The sequence below is a fragment of the Panthera tigris genome, chromosome B1 (genome assembly GCF_018350195.1).
Source record: "Panthera tigris isolate Pti1 chromosome B1, P.tigris_Pti1_mat1.1, whole genome shotgun sequence".
Lineage (NCBI taxonomy): Eukaryota > Metazoa > Chordata > Mammalia > Carnivora > Felidae > Panthera > Panthera tigris.
This window is the reverse complement of record NC_056663.1, coordinates 120,968,315-120,992,215: the sequence shown is the minus strand read 5'-3', so window position 1 is coordinate 120,992,215 and position 23,901 is coordinate 120,968,315. Positions and strand designations below refer to the sequence as shown.

Sequence of the window (23,901 nt, the reverse complement as noted above, 5' to 3'; positions counted from 1 at the left end):
ATTTTTGAGAGAGAGAGAGAGAGAGAGAGAGAGAGAGAGAGAGAGAATGAGTGGGGGAGGGGCAGAGAGAGAGGGAGACAGAGAATCCGAAGCAGGCTCCAGGCTCTGAGCTGTCAGCACAGATGCCTATGTGAGGCTCAAACTTACAGACTGTGAGATCATGACCTGAGCCAAAGCCAGAGGCTTAACCAACTGTGCCACCCAGCCGCCCCCTCTTTTTTTTTTTTTTTTTCAGTAAACACAATATTGACATGTAGTTATGCTAAAATATGTTCCTTTATTTTTCTTACATCTGTATTTAGGTTCCAATTTACATGCCTATGACTCCTTATAGGTGCTTTCTGTTTTTCGCTTGTTCATTTCCCCTCGTTTGTCAATGTCTTTTCCAAAAAATCAGATTTTGAGTTTTTCAGCATCCTATTTTTTATGTTTCTTAATTCTTTAATTACTGCTTCTGTATTTGTCATCTCCCCCCTTTTAGTTTTTGGGATTTCAAAACTTCATCTTCTAATGTCTTGGAGATTTCACGCATTGATTTTCAAGTTTTTTTCCCCTCATATAAATATTTAAGGCTATACATTTCTTTTTATAGGTTGCCCTTTTTTTTTTTAAGTTTACTTATTTATTTTGAGAGAGAGGGAGAGTGAGTGAGCTGGGGAAGGACAGAGAGAGAGGGAGAGAAGGAGAATCTCAAGCACGCTCTACACTGTCACTGCGGAACCTGATTTGTGGCTCAAACTCATGAATTGTGAGATCATGACCTGAGCTGAAATCAAGAATCAGAGACTGAACCCACTGAGCCATCCAGGTGCCCCATCTTTCTATGGATTGTCTTAACTGCATCCTAGATGTCTTTGATATGTAACAGTTTCATTATCATTAAACCCTAAGGTTTTTCTTATTATTTGACCTATGAATTATGTAGAAGTATGTGTATTTGTGTTTATATCCCAAAATTTATGGCTGTTTTGTGGTTATTTTTATGTTTTTCCTATTTCGCAGAACAATCTGCATTAATTTCAGGTTTTCTTTGTGTTATATGTAAATTGTGGTAAATTTTTGAGAATATATGAAAGTAATGTGTATTTACTAAGTTGGAGGTTTATAGTTCATTGCATGGTTTACTAAACACAATATGTAGTTGTCATTTGAATCTTCCACTTCTTTAATTCTTATTTATTTGTTTATGTATTTAATTAATTACTTTGATTAATTTATTTATTAAGTAGGCTTCATGCCCAGCACGTAGCCCAACACTGGGCTTGAACTCACGGCCCTGAGATCAAAACCTGAACTGAGATCAAGAGTTGATGCTTAACTGACTGAGCCACTGAAGTGCCCATGAATAATTAATTCTCTTTTATGTTCATCTTTCAATTATTGAGAGAAGTGTATTAATAACATTCACTAGGCTTCTGAATTATTCAATTCGAATTTTATGAATTTGCACTTAACATTGCACTTAACATTTTGAGACTGTTTTGTTGGGTACACATGTATTAATCAGGATAGAAAAGTCACTTGTTTACTGTGCTTGCTTTTGCAACAACAAATGGCAGGCTCAGGTCTTAATACTGGCTTCTGGGAAGCAATCCTCTGTAAGTGGTCATGTTTCTGCATGTCTTCCAAGTGAGGCATGTCTGGACTATTTTTTCAAGAAAGTTTATGTAGTGAACAACAGTGGAAGAGAGTGTCTCCCTCTGGAGCAAAGGGCAGGCATGCCCGTTATAAAAGGCTTGGGTTCCCTCGGTTCAGAGTTCCTTTCTTTTAGGTATCTGGGCCCAACATCACTGCTCCTTCGGGACAGGAGGAATGAGGTGACTGATGCAGATATGCTGGTGCCGTGCTGCTTCTGGGGTGTGAGTGATAAAATCCTTTGTCTCTCACCCAAGAGTCTTGAGTCTTATACAGGAACCCATGAAACGGTGGCAGGCTAACACATGACCTCTAAAGCAGGAGAAATCTTAGGTGTAGAATTCTCGACACCAGACTCTCTTCCCTTCCTGTTAAAGCTTGTTTGTGCTGCTGCTAATACTTCCTTTATACTCCACAGTGCCTGTTATAGAAAGTTCTATTTGATTTATGTGGTAGCTACCTGGACAATTCTCTGAAACACAATAACAGTTGACTCAATATCTTTATGCTATTGCTGATAGGACATTGCAAAATGCTCTTTTATACTCGCTCCAAAGGGCTATAGTCTGGAGTTTTGCCTCGAAACACACTTAGAAAACCAACCTCATCTTTCCCAGCAAAATCATACTTGAGGTATAATTTGATTTTTGATTTGAGATTTGACTTGTTTGCCTTTGCATTTTCTTCAGCATGTTCTGAGTATATTGAAGAAGTTTTTTTTTTTCTATATTTGCAAGTTATTAACTAATAGGTTTATGTAAATAACTTGACCTAATTATCAGTTCTGGAAATAAGATCAATTCTTTTTTTTTTTTTTTTAATTTTTTTTAACATTTATTTGTTTTTGAGACAGAGAGAAACAGAGCATGAACGGGGGAGGGTCAGAGAGAGAGACACAGAATCTGAAACAGGCTCCAGGTTCTGAGCTGTCAGCACAGAGCCCGACGCAGGGCTTGAACTCACGGACCGTGAGATCATGACCTGAGCCGAAGTTGGCCGCTTAACCGACTGAGCCACCCAGGTGCCCCAAGATCAATTCTTAATTATCCAGCTAAGTTCCTAGGCAGCCTCTTTCAAATAGTCTGCACTTCTTAGCATGGTCTGTCATAATTTTTCATATATTGTGTGATCAGGCAATAAAAATCATTTTATATTATCTTCTGCAAAGGTAAATGTGTCAAAAGATTAATAATATGTAGCCCATGGCCAAATGGTAATGATTTTTGCATTGCATGTTGTTTTTCATTATTTATTCTGTGGGTTCCTTCCATGGTGAGAATAATTGAAAGCTGGTTATAATTATTGTTGAAGTTTGTTCAAGATATTTATACTAGGAAAAATTAGCGACCCAAATAAATGATTAGATCTTCTGATTTCTTAGAGCTCGTCTAGTGAAAATACACTTTCTGTAAGTACAGAAAATTCTTAGGTAGAGGTATAGTTTGAATTTCATTTAACTTTTTAAATTGCCCATAGTCTTTTAAAACTTTACAATATTGTATTAACTATTGAGAAGGTACAAAAAAAGATTTATAAAATACATGTAAAGCATAAGGAGTCAGGATTCAACAATATATGTGTGCCCACCTCCTGCATACTTTCTTATCCTTTCAGATATCCCCCCACCATCTTACAAATCTGTGCTTCCTAAATCCCTGGATTTTTTAAAATAGATAAACCGCATTTTTGGCATCCCTAAACATTTTAGTTTTTCATGTTTTTAATCATTACGCAAACAGAAAAATAGCCTCTTAATTCTTTTGTGATTTCTCTTGCATTCAATATTATATCTTAAAGTTTCCTCCAGGTCATTCGTGATTTAAATTCCATTCATTTTTATCGTTGTTTAGCATTCCAGTTACGACTATAGCACAATTCACTTATCACAATTCATTAAATTTGTGAGCATTTGTGTTGTTTCCCCGCTGTTCTTCCAGTCTGATGCTGAATTGTCAGTCTCCTGGCATGCAGATGTGAGTAGTCTTAACATTGGGAAATGAGTGCAGGAATACATAAATATTTTCCCTGAGGGATGTGAGGCGTGCATAATTTTTAGGGAACCAATTTCCAAGCCCTTTCCTCTATAAGCGCTCTTCCTTAAAAATTGATCTTCCTGAGAAGTTACTTGAGATGTAGGTCTTGATTGCTCGCTTCCTGTGTAACGGCCCTCTTTCTCCATTTCACAAAAGACGTGCGTCTCTCTGTTGGCCAATCTTAATACAATGCTATATTTTGGGGTGTAATGACCTAGCTTGTAAAGTACCAAACAAAGGGACAGTTTGAAATATTGCCGTAGGATAGTATTGAGAAAGCGAACTATTTGAATGTCTGGTTGTATGGGCTAACTTGTATACCCCTGATATTCGTATGTGGAAGTCCTAACCCCCAGTACCTCAGCATGTGACTGTACCTGCAGGCAGGGTCTTTAAAGAGATGATTAAATTAAACGAGGTCATTAGGGTGATTCCTAATGCAATACGTCCTTATAAGAAGAGGAGATTTGGACGTAAACAGTGCAGAGGGAAGACAATGTGAAGATTGAGAAAGAGGACAGGCACACACTAGCCTGGGAGAGTGCCTTCAGAGAAAACACCTTGATTCTGCCAACACCTTGATCTCACATGTTAGCTTCCAGGATTGCAAGGAAATATATTTCTCTTTAAGCCACCCCTTCTGTGGTATTTGCTCTGGCAGTGTAAGCAAACTAGGTAATCCATCTTGGTAACAAGTCTTTTTGCAAGTCGGGTGTTTTTTAATCCTTTGATTGCAATAATATGGAAAGAAAATCTAATTGAATTATCTGCTTATTGATCATTGAAAATATTTTTTGGTGATTCATATTTGTGTGATTTTGACATCTTATCTTGAAAGTAGCTCAAAGATTGATTACAATTTGATATCGTAATAACTAAATCTCCTCAATTCCCATGTACTTATTGATATAAATATGTTTTTTCAGAGCTTACATCTATAGAAACATAAGAAATGATGCCTAATCCTCTAATTCTAGCAAAAACCAGTTATTTATCTATAAATTAATTCACTACTTTAAAAGAATCATCTGAAGGATGATAGTATTTTTGTGTTTAGTAGTATTCATAAAATTCAAAAACATACTTAATGTTGTTTTGATAATTGTATATGATTATTATTTGTAAAGTTAACTCGATCAAAACATTAACATTTAAAGTCTAATGATTACAGGAAATTTTTTTTTTTTTTTTAACGTTTATTTATTTTTGAGACAGAGAGAGACAGAGCATGAACGGGGGAGGGGCAGAGAGAGAGGGAGACACAGAATCGGAAACAGGCTCCAGGCTCTGAGCCATCTGCCCAGAGCCTGACGCGGGGCTCGAACTCACGGACCGTGAGATCGTGACCTGAGCCGAAGTTGGACGCTTAACCGACTGAGCCACCCAGGCGCCCCAACAGGAAATTTTTAAAAATGTAATTTTAATTTATAATCTTGATTTTATTGTAGAGAAGAAATATTAATAAAAGACTTTCAAGCTTAAAATATATTATATGAAGGTGGAGTGCCTCAGTGGCCCAGCTGGTTAAGTGTCTGACTCTTGATTTCAGCTTAGGTCATGTTCTCACCATATGTGAGTTGGAGCCCTGCGTCGGGCTCTGTACTGACAGTGCAGAGCCTGCTTGGGATCCTCTCTGACTCCCTCTGCCCCTCTCCCTCGCTCTCACTCTCTCTCTCTCTCTTTGAAAAATAAATAAACATTGACAATTATATTATATGAAGGTAAAATTCGATGTAAAAAGTAGACTTTAAGAAAGCACCGAAAAAAAGAAAAAATAACACTGAAAAATTGTACTCTGTTGAAGATCTTACTTTAGTGTTTTCTAAGTAGATGTTACTGTGTATTAAATTATCATACTATTTACAGCCCACTGGAAACATTTCCCAATGTAATCATTTCATTAAAAAAATCGGTATTTATTGCATATTGGAAGATACATCATTTGCAACTTTTTAGACTTAGGATGAAATTTTTGGATGGCAATTTAATAATATGGAAGGGGGCATGTTTTCATAGAAATTTAAAGATGTGCAGCAAGCAAAAGAGTTTGAAGAACACTGGTCTAGTTATGATAACTAAAAAGGGAATTGATGAAACATAAAATATGTTAAACTTCAACTCTACAAACTAATGTCAGAGGGCAGAGATACACGTAGTGATCAGCATGTTGAAGTAAGGTTTTTGTTTTTTTTTTTCCATATCCTCATCAACATTTGGAATTTTCAGATTTTAAACTTTTTACATCTTTTTTTTTTTTAAATAAAATGATGTCTGTACATTGGTGTCTTGTATTTTTAATTTGCATTTATCTTATTACTAGTTAAATTGAGCCTCTTTTCATGTACTTCTCAGCCATATGGGCTTCCTTCTCTGTAGAGTGCCTATTCAAGCTTTTGCCTATATTATTGGGTTGTTTGCGTTATTCTAATTGCTTTGAAAGGATTCTTAATATGTTCTCGTTACTTTTTCAGTTATATGTATAGAAGATACTTTGTTCCAGCACATGACTTGTGTTTTCCTTCTATCTGTAGTGTGATGTGATAAATAGAAGTTTCAGTGATTTCTGTGCATCTTATTGAGATATTTTTCCCTACATCAAAATCATAAAATTCATATTATCTTCTAAAAATTTCCCTTTTACATTGAATTCTTTCATCAATCTGGAATTTATTTTTGTACTTGATGTATATGCATGTAATTCCATTTTTTCACGTAGATAAACGGTTATTATAGCGTCAATTACTGAAAAACACCATCATTTACCCATTGATCTCAAGTGCCAACTATACTGTAAATCAACTTTCCTTACATGTCTAGGGATGGTTCTGGACTCTTTATTGTTTCATAGACTAACTCGTTTCTTCCTGTGTGGCGGAAACAGTTTGTCAAGCCCACTTCTTTCTGGGCACACTGTGCCACTACATTTCCCAGCCCTTCTTGGAATTGATAAGGCCATGTGACTGAGTTCTGTATGTGAGGTTGGCAGAAATTGTGTACGTAACTTCCACACCTGGCCCCCGAATTTCCCATGAAACCTTTCACAGTTTCTTCTCTTGTCTGTGGCAGATGCAGAGGATCTCATGGAGTAGGGGGAGTCTATATTCAATGGCAGGCATCTGGGGTTCTGAATATCTGCTCCTCCTAGCACATCACCATGTACCTTTCCCTCTTCATCTGCTGCCAACCTGCCTTGGACTTTTGTTACTCTCATCACTTATTTAAACCAATGTAGTTAATTGAGAACTGAGTGTAATAGACCGCTAAGATTTTTTACACTTGTACATCCTTCCACTGTGCAAATGGAAAACTGTCAATAGGGCAGCATGAAGCTGACTCCGTAAGGATATAAATTATTATTGGTGAAACAGATTCCGGAGACTGAATCCATTACTATAATACTATCTTCCTATTAATAAGAGGAAAATACGACATCTCATTCTCTCAAGAGGCCATCACACATTGTAGCTAACAGTTTATTCTCTACTGGGAGAGAGAGGGGTCAGATTACACCTTTTTTTGAAGGTACATGAGAAAATAACCAGGCCAATTGTACAAAGACAGGCATGAAGGTGCCAGGACTGAAATGAACGTATTTTAAACATTTGGATTTTTTTTTTTTTTTTTTAAGCATAGCTCAGCTCCAGTGAATGGTGAATACTGACAGTAGTTTCCTCGTTTTTCATACCTGAAAAGAAACCACATTAATAACTCTTCAAATTTAGCGGCAGATGTTTCTGGCATCGTTTTTACAGGCTTTTGGTGATGTGGATAAGGTCTCTGTGCTACCTTGTGCACTTGGTAGCAGCATGGTGAACTTGGCCCGTGAGTCGGCTTGGTTTTATATAGTACTCTAGCTCTCCTGCATAACTTGCTGACTTTGGACAGGTTACTAAACCTGTGTCTGGACAGTTAGCTACAAGATAGAGATTACCGTAATCTCATTTCATAGGGCTCTTGGAGAAGTAAGTGAGATCATCGGTGTGAAGCACCTAGAACAGAGCCCAATATTTAGTTACTGTTATTAAATGTGGGCTGAACGGTTTGAGAAATCTGAGCTAATGACCATAAATAAGGAGACAGAAAAAATACGTGAAAAGATTAAAAAGTCAACTTGATAGTAGTAGAATTAGAAAGATATGGGGCGCCTAGGTGGCTTAGTCGGTTAAGTGACCGACTTCGGCTCAGGTCTTGATCTCAGTTTGTGGGTTTGAGCCCCACACAGGGCTCTGTGCTGTCAGCTCAGAGCCTGGAGCCTGCTTCAGATTCTGTGTGTGTCTCTCTCTCTCTCTGCCCCTCCCCTGCTCACACTCTATCTCTCTCTCAAAAAATAAACATTGAAAAGAAAGATATGTTCAAATGGAATAAACTAGTGAAAATGAAAATATACACTGATCTTACAATTTGATATAGACACAGTTGATACAGTTTAGGCTTGTAAAAAGGTGGTTGCCAAAGGAACTCAAATTATTAGTGTTTTTCTATAAAAATGATTGTAATTGAAAAATCATGAAGCAAATCACTATTGATACATAAGCACATGTGATAAATATAATTGGACTATTACAATGAAGGGTACAAAGAGCCTTTGCCAAAAAGGAGTAATTGTTTGGTCATCCTCCCTTAAACATTGCCAGATATATTTCAAGCGATTATTGTTATCAACTCATTAAAGACAAAGAAGACAACAGAATTAAAAATATATGAAGCTTTATTGTCAAAAATAGACAAACTTTAATTTCCTTGAACAGGAATATTAATTTCAGAATCTCCATAAGCCATCAACCATTTCATGAGCACAAAAGACAAGAGTCAATGACAAATGACAACTGTTAGTGGAAGAAGGACAGCGGTTCTATATCCACACCCGAGAAGCCATGCGCAAGGAATCACAGTGACCTTTGCAGCCCTAAACAATAACAGACATGCAAACAAGGTTGACTTATCTTGGCCCAGTCCTATAAAGATCAGCTTTGCGGTATCTTTCCAAACAGGAATAGTTTGATTTGTTAGACTGCTTGCTGATTTGAATAGTTAAGTTTTAGGTCACTTATGGGATCAGCCGCGCCTGCTTTTGAGTAACGCCAGGATGAAGACATTTGTCCCTACGAGCCTGGCCTCAGTTATGTAAAGCAGTACTAATAATTTGGGCGGGAGACCTGAATAAACTCTTTATAGGTGACTTCGGGCAAAAATGTGAGGGTCTTGCTGAATTGAATACTACAGTGGGGAGGCTACACTCTAAGATTAAACAAGGATGGCTAGTGATCTAGCACTAGCACGTTGGAATAAGAAAAAAAACAGGTCTTTCTTGTTCTCCAGGGATGGGTATCCAAGGCTGAAGAAACCTGGTTAGCTAGACCATGATTTTCATTCTCTAGTCCATACTATAAAGCAGATATCCAAAGACAAAGCGAACTTAATAGGCTCATCCCGATAATGAAAAGTGGTAGCATGTACGTATCTCCTTTGAAGATTCAGGTTAAGGAGACACTTCGGTTCCCAGGAGAAGCCAGGGCCAGATAACACCGACACAGTGAGAGGCTTCGTCTGAAGTTAAGCATACGTAATAATGAAAAGAAGCTACATTATCAAGCAAATGAGAAAGGAAGTGGATCTGGGAACTCACTTCCCGGCCCCATACACATTCACCAGTGGAGGAGTAATCAACTAGATGCCAAAAAAATCGGTTCAACACTTTCCATTTTTCGAGTTGAAAAATAACGGTCAATACTTGAGCACTAGAAAAAGGGAGCCTGTCACGTACCATATCTAAAACAACACCGTGGTGACTGAAATGACAATACACGTTTTCGCTGCCTCTTGGAAACAGAAGCACAGACAGGATGCAAAGAAACGGAAGGAGCTCTGTTCTTGATGTGACACTGCTTATTCATTCCTGCACGGGGTTAACTTTTAATTAAGTTCGCCCACTACATTCTACCCTCCAGTCTAGGCACCCTTCATATTTGAGTCGGGGCAGGAAACTGGTGTGGGCCTCTGGAAGTTTTGACAGGCTAAGCATCATTAAGTTTCTGTGACTGAAAGGATCACTGTGGAAACATATAGAAAAAAAAAGCCATATGAAAATCGAACTAGGCACAGTTGGTTTACAGTCTCTTTAGCAAGACTACCTGGAAAAAGCGAGGTCACACGGAAAACTAAAGTGGATTGCTTCTTTTACTCCATGCCATTTTGTGAAAACATGTGATACAGGCAGAGAATGTACGCTTTCTCGGGTCCTTTCTCAAAGGCCATGAAATCAATCAGCCTTTTAGTTGGGTTGCTGTCAACGTGGAGGCATGGAAGGGAGATGACTCAGTGTGGGGTTTCTCGAGAGCAGGCAGGGTGACTACAAATGACTCTCAGGGGGCAGCTGCGCAGTTTTATTATCCAATTGTAAGAAGGACCTTTAAAATGTTTCCTCCTCAGCACTCCTCAATGACTGTTGTTCCAATCAAGGAGTAAAGCTTTTTCTTAACGAGGCGGAATCCTGAACTCAGGATCAGAGTCCGCCTGAGGCCAGATGAGAAGCGACCTCGGCTGAAGAAAAAGTCCCTGAAGCTAGTCCATGAGCAGTTCTCCTGCTTAAAGACAAGTGTGAGCTCAAAAGTGGGCACCACACTCGAATCACACACAATCTTATCCAGCTTTTTACATACGTTTTCAATTTCCAAGTTCACGTGCATAACACAGCCTCGCAGGCCACAGGGCTCAGTGGAGGAAAGCCGCAGGACATCTTGAGCGATTCTCTGGGTCAGTTTCTCAGGGACAAGGACTCTTGAGCAACCAAGTTTGGTTTGCTTTGATTTGGACAGACAGTTTTCCAGCATTTTAACCAAACTCTGGCAAGTCGTCTCCTCAAATATCACCTCATTGAGGTTGGGTTCAGGAACAACATAATCCCAGTAGTCAAAATCTGCAGAAAACGTAAGTTCAAGGTGAAACAAAGAAACACACCAAGATAACAACGTTGGTGACTTCTATCTATCTACTATGTCTACCTGTTGCTAGTGTTTGTTTGGGAGTCCGGAGACTTCACTTTGCTGTTAGCTAGCTGGGTAACCCAGCAAGTCACTGAACGTCTCTGAGACTGGAAATTCATCCATGGGATAAAGGTTTTGATAAATAGGGCATAACCTTTTTTTTTTTTACACTTACATGCGTATACACACACAAGCTTACAGATTGTCTCAAAAATCCATATATGGTTATCTGAGAACACCAGTGATTTTTTCTTTCTTGCTCCCTCACTTGCTCTGAGGGTTTTCTAATTTTGTTTTACAGAGAACACACATTACCTCTGGAATATAAATGGTTATAATTTTTTTTTTGTTTTGATGGACTGTTACTTTCTAAGATTATATGTGTTTGTTCTTGTAAAACACAGAAGTTTTGCTCCTGTTCCTTAGTGATGAACTTGTGATGAACTTACTGAGTTACATTAAATATTGAATTTGTGTCTTTCTTTCAAAGTCTCTACTGGAATGGTCTGCAGATCCCAATTTTAGCTTCAACCACTCTGATTAAAAACTGCTCAAAGGAAAGACCTTTGAGGTTCACGAGGATATTTATAACTGGCTGGGTAGTTTTCGTAGCCAAGCAAAACAAAACAGTCCTAGGAAAATAAAATTAGATTTGCTCAAAGGAAAAGAGATACTCTGCATTTGGTCACCTACTACCTCCCAAATTAATCCTACCACTTGGCAGGTTGCCACACCACACACACACACACACACACACACACACACACACACAGAGTCAAGTGAGCAGGGCTCCTCTCCCTAGGCATACTTCACCTTCATTGACTCCTGCCTTTTCCTCTCTCCACATCATGCATTCAGTTAGATCATTTTTTTTTTATAACTAAATGAAACAAATACGCTCCTAATTAGAAGGCTCCGTATTTTACCTATATTGAAGACAGAGAATTTTAGAGCTTTGGCCTATAAAATTAGGTCATCAACCACTTTGCCTTCTAAATGAGGAAGACCCAAAGATCTTAGGCAATTTGTCTATGCCACACAGTTCCTTAGTGCCAGAGCAGTATGTTAACCTAGGAACTGCTGCTTAAAACTGCAAATGAAAATGTGTCCTGCACCACCGCTGTTTTAAAATTTCCTTTCGGCATTAAAAACAGAAGACTGGGTGTATGTACAAATAGAATACTACTCGGCAATCAAAAGGAACGCATACTGATCTAAGCCACAACATTAAAGGATCTCCACATCACTAGGCTGCCGGGAAGGAATCAGTTGTAAAAGTGTATATTACAGGATTCCATTTGCATGAAACTGTAGAGGCGAAACTAATTTATGGAGACAAAAAGCAGATCATTGTTTCCCTGGGGACAAGGGAGGGCGAGAGTGGAGAACTGATGGCAAATAGGTACATGAGAATTTGAGGGGAGGGGTGATGGCAGGGTTCTAAGGGTGAACATATTTGTTAAAACACAAAACTGTACACTTAAAATTCGCCGTAACTTCACAACCCCATAAGGAATCTAGATAACTTTTAATCCCAAACAGCCTGTTGGCCGCAAACTAGACCATGCAGCCTTCGGTTATTTTATTTTTTGCTGCTTTTGTTTCTCACTACCATGAACAGAAGGTGCTAGAAAGTTTGGGAAGGAGTCTTTTCAGATGGATTTTGTAGTGCTCCGACATCAAGGAAAGGGGCGCCACCGCCCGCCCATCTCTTCTATCCAGGGGCTTCGACTCTGGAGTAGAGAGAGGCGAGCAGCTGGGAAACTCACCGTTCAGCAGGCTCCCCGGGTGGAAGCCATGGTCCAGCAACTCTGAAATGCTGCCCGGGTTCTTACTGCTCAAACTGCCAGTTGCAACCATGGTCAACGGCTCCGTTTCCCTCGCGGGGCGGAACGGCCTTTCCGGGGCGCTGGAAAAAGAAGGCAACAAGGGCAGATTTGCAAAAGGAGGCAAGACGTGCAGAGGCTTCTAAAATGCCCTGCGTCCCCGAAGCAAACTAGCCGAGCCAGTCATTTTCCAAAGGGGAGGGACCGGCCTCCGCAACTCCAGTTTACAAAGTCCCTGGAGTGGAGAGGCCGGCTACAGCCGCAACCTAAAACGAATTCAAAGTTAGCAAAACTTGGAGCCAACCTGCCCCGCGGGGCTCACTCCTGCGCCCGGAACTGTAGAGCCCTCCGGCCCTGCTCCCTCCCCCAAGGCCTCAGCCTCGCTCACCTGCCTGGGGTTCCCTGGGGCGGGCGCGCTCGCCGGCTGAGCTGCGGGGTAAACGGAGGCAGGCACTCTCCTCCTCTCTCGGAGGCTCAGGGACCTGCAGACCCGAGCAGCGATCGGCCCCAAGCCCACGTAGCACCAGCTCCGACAAGCAGCATAGCCCCTAGGGCCGCGAGCACTTTATAGGCCCAGCCTTCTCACCCAGGCGCGGCCCGCCCACCTGCACCACCCCTCTGCGGCCCTGCGCCCCGCCCTTCCCGGGGTCGGTTCGCAATTCAACCCTGACTCTTGCAGCAGCCCAAAGGGAGCCGCTAGGAAGTTGAGGATAAGCTTGCAGCTGGGTAGACACCTGCTGTTTCCTGGGTGGGCCGCAGGTCACCGAGTCCGCAATTCCTGGTGCACGACTCTCCAAAAACTGACCACTCCCCTTCCACCACTAACTCGGATTCTTTGGCGCGACCCCACCCCCAGCGCGCGCGCACACTCTCGTGCTGCCTGTGCCCTGTTCAGATTCTGTCCCGGTCGGCTGGAGGCTTTCCGCCCTTTCCGTCCATTGCCGTGGCTCGAGGCTTTGCTGTCTTATACTGAACACTTTGCTTATGTCTGCTTGGATGTTCAGCGAGCGTCATTTATGCACTTAGCTGAGGCCTCCAACCAAGTCAACTGTACTCGGTGTAGGTCCCAGGTTTCTACATCCTCCCCTTCGGGCCGCGGTCAGATCTAGTTTGCCTCTTCCGCTTCGGAGGCTCTCCAGCATTTTCGGAAGGGCTTCATCTTCCACTGAGCTCCCGGCACCCTTCCTGCGGTTTCATCCATGACTAATGCGTTTTCTCCGCGAGAAGGGTGAACCTGGGACTCTTCTAATTAGACCTGGCTCCAGAGCGCCGGGAGCTTGAATGAAGGGGAGTTTGCCAACAGAACTAAAAGCAAAACCATTAGTGGGACTTTAGCGGCATCTTCCACCCTCCTGATAGTCAGGAGCGATTGGCATTCCCAGAGGCAGACATATCTGGCGAGCCCTGTTAGGGGGAGAAACCCGGTCGGGCAGCCTTGAAGGGGCTTGGGCGATGGAGATAACGGAGTTTTAGAACCTGCTAGGTAGGAATAATCCGTGTGTGGCTTGCTGCTCATTTCCTGAACCGAGCGCACCGAGAGACACAGGAGTCGCGCAGAGTCAACCTGCTCGCACAACCCATGAGCAGGAGGCTAGACATTATGTTTTCTTTCAAAGTCACTAAGCCACCCTTTCCCTGCTTTGATGTGCAGCAGGAGGTGATCTGTTCCGAGTGGTCACTCCCAAAGAGGGTGGTGGGTCAGGAGAGGCGAGGGAGGGGATGCCTAGAGGCAAGACTTTCTACCAGTAGGAGGTTCTGGTGTTAGCTCCAGGTCTGGGATTATGTGTACGAGGATCTGTAGGTTAGGGCCTTGAAAAGCAGATTCAGCTGTCCAGGCTAAAAACTCTCAGTAAGAAAAACAACAACAGAAGGGGTAAGGAGGGTGTGATAAACAGATCAGTGGGAGGACACTGGGAGGCAGAGCAGCAGAAATTAAAGCCAGCTTGACAGTCCATTTTTAACTCGACTCCGGCAGCTGCACTGCCTGAAGGTCAGGCCAGCCAAGGAAGGAGATGCTGATAGGCTGGTCTTTGAAAGCAGATTTCCACATCTATTTCAATAACAGAAAAGTGGGTAACAAACAAACCCATTTAAGCCCATTAAAAAGCAGTTTCAGTGGCTAGTATGTTCAGGACCAATAGATGGGTTCCTCCGCTCCCATCCCCAGCCCCCCGCAGGTGCCCAGCAATCTGCGGGGTGGAGGAGAGGACAAAAGGCAGAACCTCCTTTCCTTATCTCGGTGGCAATATTAATGAAGCTGCCTCTTACCTGCCTCCAAGGAGAGTTATTCGGATTAATATAATGAGTGGTCTGAACCTACACCAATGAAATAAAGAAATCACCCATTTCATTTCCCTTAGGGTATTTAGGCAAAACTCATAAATTAAGTACTCCCAGAGGCCAGAAAGATTATTGGGCTTTCTAGAACATCACGGTTACTCTCGGCTCACCCCACCAACTGAAATTTTGCAAAGCCCTTCGGGATTTTACTGCAAAAAATAATTTACCTATGTACAAAAGACTGAATGATATTCTTTCTGGCTGAATGGGCCTAGCTTTTGGGAATTACAGGGCATAAGGAATGACTGATGTGGAATACATACTTGGGAGAATTAGTGGAGATTGTCCCTTATCATTGACTTAAAGGGTAAAACATTAATTCTGTCACCAGTTTGCATCTTTGTAGGGTTATATAAAAGACTTGATTTTTAAAAATGAATCATAGAACGGAATTTGGAAAAACTAAGGGCCATTATAGTCTTGTCAAGAGATGACACACTTAGTCTATTAATTTTTAAGTTTTGTGGATATAGTTAATGCTAACTGAAGGTTCATCACATGGGTGTACCTCAGGTGGATGAGGTAGTGATGAAGTACATTTCATTGCTATTTTGTTATAGCCTCTCTAAACTGTAAAAATAGTTTGTGAGGGTGCTTATTGGAAATAATAGTTGAATATGAAGAGAAGATCTAATTGGTTAAATAATTTGATTGCCTTTCGTAAACCAGTGTAATATAACAAACTACCAAAATCATAAGTAAGGCTTTCAAAAAATTTTTTTTAATTTTTTTTTTTTTTTAACATTTATTTATTTTTGAGACAGAGAGAGACAGAGCATGAACGGGGGAGGGTCAGAGAGAGGGAGACACAGAATCTGAAGCAGGCTCCAGGCTCTGAGCTGTCAGCACAGAGCCCGACACGGGGCTCGAACTCACTGACCGCGAGATCATGACCTGAGCCGAAATCGGCCGCTTAACCGACTGAGCCACCCAGGCGCCCCTCAAAAAATTTTTTTTAAGTTTGCTTATTTATTTGTTGCTGAGAGAGAGCACAAGCTGGGGAGAGGCAGAGAGAGAGAGAGAGAGAGAATCTGAAGCAGGCTCCAGTACAGAGCTGGATGTACAGCTGAGCTGTCAGTACAGAGCCCGATGTGGGGCCTGAACCCAGACCATGAGATAATGACCTGAGCTGAAGTCAGGTGCTTAACCGACTGAGCCACCCAGGTGCCCCCCCCCCCCATAAGTAAGGCCTTTAACTTAAGCATGTTTTTTTATTACTATGATCTACTCATCTACCTTCTTACAAAAAACAAAAATAGTGGTCACATGTGGCAACAGTATATTCATCTGATGTATGTACAAATATTGAAGTTCCATGCCCCTCTCCTGTCTAAATATAGTATTCATAATATTATTGCTTACATCACGTATAAATTCAGATTATCAGGGATACTGCAAAAGAAAAACAAATATGGTGCTTTAATATAGTATTCTAGGGAATACTGGTGGCTTGTGCATTCATGATGTGGAGTGTTGAATATTTATTACATGTTTTACCGGCCATTTTTTTCTCTTTATCCAGTATGAGCCATTTTTCTTGAGCTCTTATTAATATATTTACATCCAATACACTGCTTATATCATTTCATAAACTATGGCATCAGAGGAAAAATGACTGGGTTTCTTAAACTCTACGATGGATTCAGGGAGGATTTATAGGACATAGAAGTCCCTTAGCAAGCTCTTAAGACTTTGTTGTGAGATTAAAAGAGAAACCCTTATCATCAATGCTAAATATTATCTCATTTTTATGAAGAAATCTGAGATCTTTAAGTGCACACTATCTCTGGCTTTCCTTGGTTATGCCAAAATTGTGAATCTAGTACTCATAAGAAGTTTTAGAACAGGGTCTGGTACATAGCAAGTGCTTAATGAGTGATAGCTATTATTATTGCAATTATTGTTCTGAAATTGTAGTTCTCTGTTTAATGCAGCAAGCACTGGTGGGGCTAAATGGGAATCGAGAAGTATTGTTAAAACAGAACAAAATTTATTGTCTTTCCTGTTTGCAGGAAATATGGAAAATACTTGCCACTGATTGGGAAAGACTTTAAAAAAATATTTTTATTCATTTTTGAGAGACACAGAGAGACAGCATGAGCTGGGGAGGGACAGAGAGAGTGGACGACACAGAATCCGAAGCAGGCTGCAGGCTCTGAGCTGTCAGTACAGAGCCTGAAGCCGGGCTCAAACTCACAAACTATGAGATCATGACCTGAGCTGAAGTCAGATGCTTAACCGACTGAGCCACCCAGGAAGCCCGGGAAAGACTTTTTTAAAATTATGGTACATGCATAACTATATGGGGGAGCAGGAAGGAGATCTCTCAATGATATATAAGAAAATAATACAGGTACAAAGTTGTCTTGGTGCAAAATACAGGGTTATTATGTACTAACTTTCTTATCTAGGAAATGGTTTTCTGGAAAAAAAAATAGGGATTTGAAATCATTGATTTTCAAATTTTCAAGATATGTATGATCCTCTGTTAACATTGTGGATGAGATATTTCATTGTCTTTGAGGGTGCTCCAGCCAATAAAATTTCAGTTTCATGATGAAATATACAATGAGATAGTCTATAGAATAACAAGAGATTTTCCATTAAGTAAGGTAATGTGAAGACTTATTTAGTATAAGACAAAAAAAGGCCCAATAGGAAATAATACATAATATCTGCTGCTAAAAGCCGAGAGAATCTTCCAGTAGCAGAAGGCATTGCCTTTCTAAATTCAAGCAGAGAAATGGTTACCATAGTGACTTATCTCTTAAAATAGTTGTATGATTTTTTTCCTTTTCATAAACAATGTTATGTATTATCTCTCTTTAAATAAAACAAGCTGATAGGTTTAAATACACGCAGTCCCTGCTTTTCCTTAATCACACAAAGATTTGTAATTCGGGAGCCCATGTAAGAGAATGTCAGGTAGGAACATGGAGAAGATCCTTGACACTTTTCTAGGAATACCCCTTAAAACCTTTTCAAGTTCCAGGTCTGGGAATACCACCATGGCATACCATTCCTCTGGAATTCTTATGTGCACAACGATAAGAAAGGAAAATAAAGCTATGTTTTTGTGTAGATGCTGGTCCTTCATTGGTCCCCCTCCGCGACCAGCCAAGTGTCTTAGTCTGGTGGCCAAGCTTTGCACAGCTTTTGTCATTCACATTTGTGTCCCAGAAAAATTACACATTGCTTCATGACATAAACCTGTGGGGTTGCACAAGAATTAAATCCAAGAATGCCCACATGTGTACTAGATAGATAAATATGCAGAGTAGTCTTTAGAATGGGTCTGACCGCCATTCTGCAGATATAAAGAACATTGGTGTTAAAAAGCTTGACAGGCAGAGATTCTGTTTTTTTTATCTTCATGGTGTAGTGGTTAGACATATGGACCATGGGGCCTGACTGCCTACCTTCATATCCCAACAATGACACTAATTAGTGTATAAACTTTGATAAGGTACTTAACATTTCTGTGTCTCCATTTCTACCTTTAAAATGGGAATGATAGGGGTGCCTGGGTGGCTCAGTCGGTTGAGCATCCGACTTCAGCTCAGGTCACGATCTCACGGTTCGTGAGTTTGAGCCCCGTGTCGGGCTCTGGGCTGATGGCTCAGAGCCTGGAGCCTGCTTCCAATTCTGTGTCTCCCTCTCTCTCTGCCCCTCCCCCATTCATGCTCTGTCTCTCTCTGTCTCAAAAATAAATAAACATTAAAAAAAAAAATAAAATGGGAATGATAATAACTGTACTATATGCAGGGTCGTCAGGGGAGATTAAATTAGTATATGTGTTCAAGGGTGTTTTTAAAAGTGTATCTTTTGTACATATTCATTCATTGGCCAGTTCACTTTCAGTAGGTTTTTATTGAGTGTTAATTTTCTGTTAGGCACTGAGAATACAACAGAGTCCCTGTTCCCCAGAGAGATTATAGTTTAGAAAGGAATGTAGGCAAATCAATATGAGGTCACAATTATTGTGATGACTTAGGGGGCGCTACAGGCAGCTATGGTGGCATAATGGTATAAGCACTATCATATTTTGAAGAAAGGTTTATGGCCTTGCTTCTCAGTGTGTTTCATGGACCAGGAGCACGAACATCTTTCAGGAGCTTGTAAGAAATGCAGAACATCAGTCAGTGCTTAACCCAACTGAAACAGAATCGGTGTTTTGAAAAGATCCCTAGGTGATTCATATTGTATGCAATTAAAATTTGAGAAGCATGCATTAAAAAAGGGAGAGAACCAGTAAGAGCATCTAAGCATTTGTAAAAGTTATTCTAGGCCAATTAATTTAAAAAAATGTATTGAGTTCCTACTTTATGCAAAGCATGGCCTTGACGAAAGGTGGATTTCTAGCTGGGCAAGTGTTTGCTGATTGTCCATAGCTGCAGTCAGACATAGTGGCCCTAAGGAATCTAGTCAGTCCTGTGTGGTTTTTAGCCCTTGGGCCTGGCTCAAAAAATCATGCACAGCTATGTGAAAACAGTCCGATTTTCCAAGTAGACGGTATTACCTAAAAATAAAATCCTGTTTAATAAACTTGAGACACTATCAAACTGTAAATTGTTTCAACCTTGTTGAAATGGAAGCCAATTATGTAACATATGGAATGGGCTTACTTTGTGAAATGTATTTAAAATAATCACTCTGTGGAATGTTGTGTTTGGAAACAACAAATTTGGAAGGAAGGGCATAATACAGAAAGATACATGTCTTATTACTTCCGAATTTACTGGAGAGGGTAAATATAGTTATGCAAGTATTCATCTCTTCTGCTATGATTATATCATAAAATATACTTTAAAACATTGACTTGGCTTTTTGAAGTATCGTGCGGGCAATTGAGAACTATTTTTATGGATGATATATATATTATGGTGGAGGCTGTAAATCATAAATTGCTGAAGCAGTCTTTCGGGAGATGTCAGTAGGGCTGTAAGCACGCTGAAGTGCATTCAGTTGTGTGATATTATTGATGCATCATATCTAAGCTGAGCAATAAGTGGTACTTAAAAATTAATGTATAGTGATGCATAATTACCTTTGCAGTGGGTCTAGATGTGCATATACTAAACACAAAAAGAAGTACCCGCCTCTGTGTGCGTAGCAGAGCAGGAACCTTAATGATTCGACTTTAGGCTCCTACGCAACCAGATTCAGATTCTGGCTTTGACAAGTAGACATTGTGCAATTCACTTAAATCCTTTGAATTTCAGCTTCCTCACTTAGAATATGGAAGGTTCAATGGAACAGTGAATGTGAAGCGTCTGGCAACATGAGTCCTCCACGTGAAGAGCTCAGTTGAACGTGGCCGTCCTAAAAACACACAGCTTGTGAGTTTGCTCATGTGAATGCACATTCTACTGCATATTATAAGCATTCATCAAGTTCCATGTTGGGTTCTTTAGGGTGGTAGTAGGTGTTCTATTGCTCACAATGAATAATAAAGGTGGTACTAGCTAGAGAATTAGGAGGCTTGGCTCCACATATAGCTTTTATACTGGCTTGATCTCCGGCTTCAGACTGGAGTTATCTACTATGGATTTAAGAGCAGTAGAGCGTAGGCCCTAACTTTTTGTCAGTGTCTGGGAGATAGCAAGACACTAGAGAGGAAGTGCACAGGGTTCCCACACTTGAGAACGATTTCTGCTGTGCCCTGAGGATCATGTAGAGCAGAAGGAAACAACCCAGATCTGATGCTAATACCGAGGGCATGAGTGATGAACATCTTGGTTTTAACCTGTGGGTGACCAAGGACTAGAGGGTGACCAATGACTAGAGATGACTGTCTCATCTCTACCCCTACTCCCAGAGTCTCAACCTTGCATAGGATTTCAAATCCTTGACATGAGCATTGGGTCTATGGAGTAGGAGTAGTAGTAGCTATTTCTTGGTGGAATAAAGGAGAAATATTAGATATTAAGTGAAACTAGCAAACAGCAAAGTAGTAGTTTTGCTTTATTGCACAACCAGTATGTTAACTTACACTGATATTGTTTCTATCTATCTGGCAACAATGGCTATAGTTCTAATTCTAAAAAATATACCTATTTTTTTCTTTTTGTTCAATTTACACATCTTGAAGCAGTTTTCTTGGAAGCCCTACTTTTAGCATTTATATCCAACTTAAGAGTCCCATATCTAGTGCATTTTTTAGCTTCACTATTATTGAAATATTGCTGCCTACCAAGCAATCTATATATGAAGTACTTCTAAAAAAAGTATTTTTAATGTGTTCTGTTTTTAAACAGCTACTATGAAAGCTCTATATATCAGGACTATTTTTGTATTTTCTAAATCAGGGAGCTGTTTATAGATTGCCATAATAAAGGTGTAGCCCTGTTAGGCAATTACGTAAGCGGAATCCAACAAATTTAACTATAAAAATTAGTTTTAGGGCTGCCTGGGTGGCTCAGTCAGTTAAGCATCTGACTTCAGCTCAGGTCATGATCTCAGGGTTTGAGTTCGAGCCCCGTGTCGAGCAGGCTCAGAGCCTAGAGCCTGCTTTGGATTCTGTGTCTCCCTCTCTCTCTGCCCCTCCCCTATCCACTCTCTCTCACTCTCTCTCTCTTTCTCAAAAATAAATAAACATTAAAAAAACTGAAAAAAATTAGTTTTAAAATAGTGATCCTTACACCTTTATCTTACTCTTAAGTAATCTAAAGGGAAATGTTACTGAAGCAAGTCCAGAAAACTTAAAATGAAATAAAATGATAAAGTTAATAAAGTAGAATTGACTTTGAGTTTACAAATAGCCAATTTAAAAAATTACAAAGTAAGGGGCGCCTGGGTGGCTCAGTCGGTTAAGCACCAGACTTCTGCTCAGGTCATGATCTCATGGTTTGTGAATTTGAGCCCCGCATACGGCTCTGTGCTGACAGCTCAGAGCCTGTAGCCTATTTCAGATTCTGTCTCCCTCTCTCTCTGCCCCTCCCTGCTCATGCTCTCTCTCTTTCTCTCTCTCAAAAATGAATAAACATCAAAAAAATTACAAAGTGAAAAATCAAATTCCTACTGTTGACTCTCACTCATTCCATTCTTTGCCCCCCACCCACAAGAAGTAACCACTTTATTAGTTTTTAAGTATTTTTCTAGAATTTCTTTATGAAGCTGAAAGCACATACTAACATATACCTCCATTTTCTTTCTCTTTTTTTTACCCTAAAGGGAAATATTATATTTATGTTCTGCACATTGCCTTTTGCACTGACAACATGGCTTAGAGATTTTTCCATATGAATACATTTCTCTCTCTGTCTCTCTCTTTGCTGTTATGTAGTGTTCTGCTTTCATTTAACCAGTACCTCACAGAGGGACGTTTTGATTATTTACAAATTTTTGCAATTACATGCAGTGCTGTAATTGGTCAAGGTGTGGTCAAGTTTACCTATAAGATAAATTGTCAGAAGAGGGACTCATGAAACAAAGGATAAATGTGCAAAATATAGTTTGAAAGATCTTCATAAAATATCCCCATAGAGATTGTACAGTTTGGGGCACCCATCAGTAAAGTATAAGAACTCCTGTTTTCTCCTAGTCTCTCCAACATGTATTCGCTTATTCATCAATACTTAAACATATACTATGCCTTTTTATATGGTTTTAACCTACTCTAGAATCCCATTGTTTAGGAGTTATAATTTCTCTTACTCTAGGCAAGAAAGATATTATTATCCTAATTTTAAAAAGGAAGAAGCCATAAATGGAAAGTACTAATGATAATTCTTAGGAAAAACTAGAGATATATGCTTCCTGATTGCTGATTTTTGAGGGATAGCACTGGGGCTGTAGCTACAATGACCATTATGACTTCACTGAAGGGCCATCTCAGGAAAAAATATATATATATACATATATTAAAATATATACATACATATATTTTAATTTCATCACTATTTATACTACATTGTCAATCAGATTTGTTTTGTTATATGGGGCCATTGCTATGTTTATTGAAGCCAAAAACCCTTATGTTTCTTGGGTATTAAAGAGAGAATATCCATCAGAGCAGAGAACAATATCCTTCAATATAAAACTTACAAGTTGCCTATAACTTGATTTCAATGTTCAGATAGTTAAATAGCATTTCTCTCTTTTCACTGCAAAATCATGACTCTGTTATAGCTCTCAGCAGAATATTCAGTTAGATGCCAGGCAAATACATCATACTATTGAGTACAGATGAGAGCATGGATTCAAATGCAATTTTAGGGAAGTTCTTGGTCTGCTCTGTTCAATTCCAGAGCCCCTACACATGTGTGACGAGTGTTAAAATGTGACTAGTCCAAAGTGAGATTGTATAAAATACACACCAGATTTCAAAGATTGAATTGACTTTAAAGACTATAAAATGTCTCATTAGTAACTACTATATTAGTTACATGTTGAAATGGTAAGATTTTTATACATTGGGTTAAATAATACATATTAGTAAAATTAATTATATCTGCTTCTTTTTATGATTTTTTTTTTAACATGGCTCCTAGAAAATTTAAAAGGTTCTACGTGGCTTGCAGTATGGCTCACCTTAAGAAATATAGGACAACACGATTCCTTTTTAAAAACTTTTTAAAATTTATTTATTTATTTATTTTTTTACATCCAAGTTAGCATACAGTGATGCTAATCAACAATGCTAATCAAGGCTAATCAATAATGATTTCAGGAATAGAATCCAGTGATTCATCCCCTACGTATAACACCCAGTGCTCATCCCAACAAGTGTCCTCCTTAATGCCCCTTACCCATTTAGCCCCTCCCTCCACCCACAACCCCTGCAGCAACCCTCGGTTTGTTCTCTGTATTTAAGAGTCTCTTATGTTTTGTCCCCCTCCCTGTTTCTATATTATTTTTGCTTCCCTTCCCTTATGTTCATCTGTTTTGTATCTTAAATTCAACATATGAGTGAAGTCATATGATACTTGTCTTTCTCTGACTGGCTTCGCTCAGCATAATACACTCTAGTTCCAACCACGTTGCTGCAAATGGCAAAATTTCATTCTTTTTGATTGCCGAGGAATACTCCATTGTATATATATAGCACACCTTTATCCATTCATCCGTCAATAGACATTTGGG

The 23,901-nt window shown here is 39.9% G+C and overlaps 1 protein-coding gene and 1 long non-coding RNA gene across 3 annotated transcripts in view; one reads left to right on the top strand and one right to left on the bottom strand.

Annotated features, from left to right (window-relative positions):
• Positions 1–8,358: 8,358 nt before the first annotated feature.
• Positions 8,359–13,295, bottom strand: DDIT4L (DNA damage inducible transcript 4 like). Of its 2 annotated transcripts, none has more exons than XM_042982699.1 (3): positions 13,212–13,295; positions 12,421–12,560; positions 8,359–10,584 (listed from the first exon to the last, which is right to left on the bottom strand). In XM_042982699.1, the coding sequence occupies exons 2-3, from the start codon at positions 12,509–12,511 to the stop codon at positions 10,094–10,096; spliced, it is 582 nt and encodes a 193-aa protein (XP_042838633.1). In that variant the 5' UTR covers positions 12,512–12,560; positions 13,212–13,295; the 3' UTR covers positions 8,359–10,093. The 2 variants fall into 2 exon arrangements, with proteins under 2 accessions (XP_042838633.1, XP_007081019.2); XM_007080957.3 differs by lacking the exon at positions 13,212–13,295 and adding an exon at positions 12,866–13,074.
• Positions 13,296–18,890: 5,595 nt separating this feature from the next.
• LOC122237703 overlaps positions 18,891–23,901 on the top strand; it is a 34,996-nt gene continuing 29,985 nt past the window's right edge. The window contains exons 1-2 of the long non-coding RNA XR_006216313.1: positions 18,891–19,007; positions 20,040–20,156. This is a non-coding gene — a long non-coding RNA (uncharacterized LOC122237703). The remainder of the gene's footprint in view (positions 19,008–20,039; positions 20,157–23,901) is intronic.